At 41.6% G+C, this 4,385-nt stretch overlaps 1 protein-coding gene across 1 annotated transcript; it reads left to right on the top strand.

Moving 5' to 3' along the window:
* The first annotated feature begins 611 nt into the window (after positions 1 to 611).
* Positions 612 to 3,537, top strand: LOC133712995 (protein WUSCHEL-like). The gene is made up of 2 exons (XM_062139123.1): positions 612 to 2,105; positions 2,195 to 3,537. The coding sequence occupies exons 1-2, from the start codon at positions 1,517 to 1,519 to the stop codon at positions 2,410 to 2,412; spliced, it is 807 nt and encodes a 268-aa protein (XP_061995107.1). The 5' UTR covers positions 612 to 1,516; the 3' UTR covers positions 2,413 to 3,537.
* The last annotated feature ends 848 nt before the right edge of the window (positions 3,538 to 4,385 follow it).

A 4,385-nucleotide genomic window follows, 5' to 3' on the forward strand; every position in this document is an offset into this window, starting at 1 on the left:
CATCACAAACGTAAACTCACAACACAACTGCTCAACATCACTCCACATCAATTACACAAAATCATCACATGGATCATCACATAGATCATCACTTAGATCTTCACAGAGATTATCTCATAGATCCTCACATAGATCTTCACCCTGTACTGGCATACAAGCACAGTAAACACTCCCACAAAGCGTTTCGCTACTCAATTAGCATCACTCAAAACAAATCATCCCCAAAAGCACGCCAATAAAATATGTCACCCAGTGACGATGACTTGGGCTTGCTCAATCCTTGGCTAAGCATTAGGGCTGGCCAATTGGGCCGAAGAACCGAACCATCTACATTTCGAACCGGCCCAAACCAATTTGGGTTTAACATTTGGGCCTACTATTCGGGCCGAACAATTGGGCTCACTATTTAGGCCTACAAATCGGGCCTAACATTTGGGCTTACTATTTGGCCCACAACTTTTTAGCTCGGCTACGGTATGAAATTGTACATACCGTAGGTATACCGTATATACGTATGCATACCATACAGACTGTATATACGTATGCATACTGTACAACCGTATATACGTATGCATACCGTACAGACCGTATATACGTATGTATATCAAGCATATACGAGATCCAAAAATATTTGTAAGAGGTAAGGTTCGAACTCCCGACCTCGAACACGAAGGTTTTGCTCCCAACCACTGAAGCAAGAGCTGCCTTCATTAATATATGCTCACGTGTTATATTTATTATGTCATAAGCGACATAAATAAAATAACAGGGAAGGCAAGGTTCGAAACCTCAACCTGCCGCACGAAACCTTTTTCCCCCAACCACTGGAGCACAAGCTGTGCTTAATATAATGTGTACAAATGTTATACTTATTATGTCATAAGCGAACATAATAAAAATAAACGAGAGGCAAGGTTCGAACCTCTGACCTCTTGTACAAGAGCCTTGCTCTTCAACCACTAGAGCACCAGCTGCTCTCGTTACTATCCATGCAACTTCTTTTATTTATTCTATCATAAGCGATAGAATAACAACAAACTGTCGGTACACTCCACGTGCCACGACACGTCTCTTCCGTGATTTACGGAAAGCAAATCACTTTCGGCTAAAGCTGTCTGCCACAGCGTCTCGAGGTTCGGCCTGTCCCCTTACACGCTCTCCACGCGCCAACAACTTTTCCGGGTTTTCGGATGACTTTAATCCAACGCGTAGATTGAATCTCAGAGATCGTCCATCCAACGGTGGAGATCTGCTCACCTCGTTCTATAAATAGGTGCATCCTGGAGAAAAACTGTTCACACCAAAGAAAAGAATTTTTCCCCAGCCATTCTCTCTCAAACTCTGCAGTCTTCCTCTCGAAACTCAAATCCTTTCTTCATCAATTTCAATCCTTCTCTTCTGATCTTCTCTCCCATTTGAAGATTCGATTTCATCTTTCCTCTGAGAATCTCAGATCTCCAATCACCAGTTCAACAACTCCAATCCTTCTAACAAAATCTCCCTCAAACACTAAACCATGTATTCCTCGATATTCACATCCTCTCACCTCATGACCCAAGAGCCACGAACTCTGCAACTAATGGAGCTCCAAACCCCGCAACAAATGGAACCACAACAACAGCAACCAACAGAGGAGGGAGGAAACACCCAAGCAGCTGGAAGTAGTGCCAACATGGATTTCTGGCGAAGCCGTACCAGATGGATTCCTACTCCAGAACAAATAAGAATCCTCAAGGATCTTTACTACGTCAAGGGATTTAAGTGCCCATCTACAGAGCACATTCACGAGATCTGCCTCCAGCTGAACCAGTATGGACATGTTGAGGGTAAGAACATTTACTTTTGGTTCCAGAACGTCAGGGCTCGAGAGAAGCAGATGAATAGGTGTAATCAGGCTGCTCCAGTGCCCATGGGAACTAGTTCTCTTGGTACTGGTGGATCCATCGATCTCAATTTTGGGTCCACTGGTTCTACTGGTGCTGGTGGATCCATCGACATCAATTTTGGGCCAGCTGGTGGATCCATCGACATCAATTTTGGGTCCACTAGTTCTACTGATGATGGTAGATCCATTGATCTCAACTTTGGTTCCACCTATTCTACTGGTAATGAAGGATTTCTTGATTTAAATTTTGTTTCATAATCTTCCTCACACTTCAACACTAATACCAGTACAACTCTTTTGGCACAACAGGAGGACAAACATCCCTACAACAACGAGGAGGAGATCACCAGGAGGTTCAAACTCTTCCTCTGTTCCCCGTGCACGGCGAGGACGTCTTTGGTAACCTGAAGACTACTTCCGAGGAAGGTAGTGCATTTGGTTACTATTCTGGTGGCTCAGGCGGTTACCACAGTGGCTCAAACGTTTCTCTTGAGCTCAGCCTCAACCCATTCGGAGCTGCTGACTAGGCTTAGTATAGAATAGTCCTCGTTTCCCTTTTTGTAATATAAAATCAATAAGATTGTGTGCATGTTTTCTTTTCTTTTTGTTTAACCAACAACAACACCAAGGATCGAACCTTGGTCACTCAATACTCTTTTCAAAACCATCGAGAACTCTGCTGCACACATCTTTCATAATGATGCAATAAAAACAATCACTCAAAACCTAGCAATCAATTAAGTCACACAGAGGTCAAGCTAGTATCCTCTGAGTCAAACCAAACACAATAATTTCGTCGCTAGAATTAGGGATTAATAAAGCTAAACACTTCCTGAGTTAGTTAGGAAAAACCCACATCTTTAGAGTTACACTTACAACTCTAAAAAAAATCTCGATCATTCCATCTATCAATTGCTTCAACAAGCAATATGTACCATCTTAGCATCCACTAATCGATACTGGTACAACACTCAGTATCTCACCCACGAATCACCTCACTGCTCATTTGGTGGTAAGTCAACATCTAGTGGTCAAAATTCTGTGATTATAGCACTTCACACTAACCACGTCATAATCCATAATCTGTCCTCACAACAGTATCTGGCCTCATAAATTAGTTATACAACCCTAGCACTCCTAGAGTTGAAAACAACGTTATTACCTAAGCTCATACATCAACACAATGTCTCTTCACAGTCAATCCTATCACGAGGTCATATCAATCTTTCCATAAGTCAACCATACACAAAATCCATCATAGTAACAACGAATTATGCATTACTACTCAACAATAGTCAGTGAAGCAGCACTCCACAATAATTTCCAATACCATCCGCAGACCTCAAACCACACCCCGACATTTAGCTAATATATAGTAGCTATCCTAAACACCAAACAACTGAGCATGAATGAATGCTCCATTATAACACAATTCCATCACTAAGCAACCAATAACTGCTAAGTATTCTTCAACTCAAAACATCTGCATATCCAACTAATGGAAAGTATCACAACTACTAGTCAAATACTCGTAACGACTTTAGATACAAGCATTGGTCAAACACCATGACCCCAACAACCAACGACTACAATGCACATAAGGATACTGTTTTTCGTGGAAACCATCCTCAATAACTCCACCAGAGTTTAATCCAAAGGTTCCCATTCCTCAAAGGTTATAACTCAAAGAAGCTACACAAACTCCACCACTTCACTTACAAAGTCAACCTATGCCATGATCACTTAACATACTACCCTTATTAAAGGTAACATAAGTATCTCCCAAATTACATCACTACACTCGTACACCAATATAGTCTTGAGAATTCTGTCTCATAATCTCTCACACTCCTATCATCTTGAGTTGGTGAGATCAATTCTCTTTTCAACTATTCCTAGGGTCTCAATCTCTTTCACCATTTCAACCCAAGAATAACATCCATCACATCAACTACAGGTAGACTAGGCAACTCAACCTCTAATGCCTCCACCTCATCCCCAACTGTCTCCATAGAAAGATCCTGTCCCTACATCAGACTCGACCTCTACCTCACCGACTCATCAGAGTTAAATCCAGAGGTTCCTATTCCTCGAAGATCACAACTCGCGGAAACTAAACTTATTCTAATACGAACTTAGTAGACAACTCTACCGTCCTACGAACTTACACGTTGTCTAGACCCCATACTAAGACATACCCAATGATTATACCAGTACCGAAGAGTATATGATGGGGATCCGCTGCAGACGGGCCATCACTCGGGAGGTACTGATTATCACCAAATATGTACCTTACGCTCTGATACCAAACTGTCACGCCCCGAATTTTGAATAACCAATTCAAATCCGAAACATGAATAGACAATTAATACAAATAACGTTCTGAATTTTTTTCTCAGAAACAAACACACCACTCGCCACTCAACACAAAACTCGAAAACCTCGAGTTAATTATTACAATTCACTCTTACAAAGTAAAATTGTAAAGCTCTAAATGAGC

The sequence above is a fragment of the Rosa rugosa genome, chromosome 5, assembly GCF_958449725.1.
Source record: "Rosa rugosa chromosome 5, drRosRugo1.1, whole genome shotgun sequence".
Taxonomy (NCBI): Eukaryota; Viridiplantae; Streptophyta; class Magnoliopsida; order Rosales; family Rosaceae; genus Rosa; species Rosa rugosa.

Excerpts from the sequence above, each read along its gene's own strand:
- LOC133712995 (XM_062139123.1), top strand. The coding sequence starts at position 1,517 with ATGTATTCCTCGATATTCACATCCTCTCACCTCATGACCCAAGAGCCA. Across the intron at positions 2,106-2,194 it reads TGGTTCCACCTATTCTACTG|GAGGACAAACATCCCTACAA; the intron begins GTAATGAAGGAT and ends TTGGCACAACAG.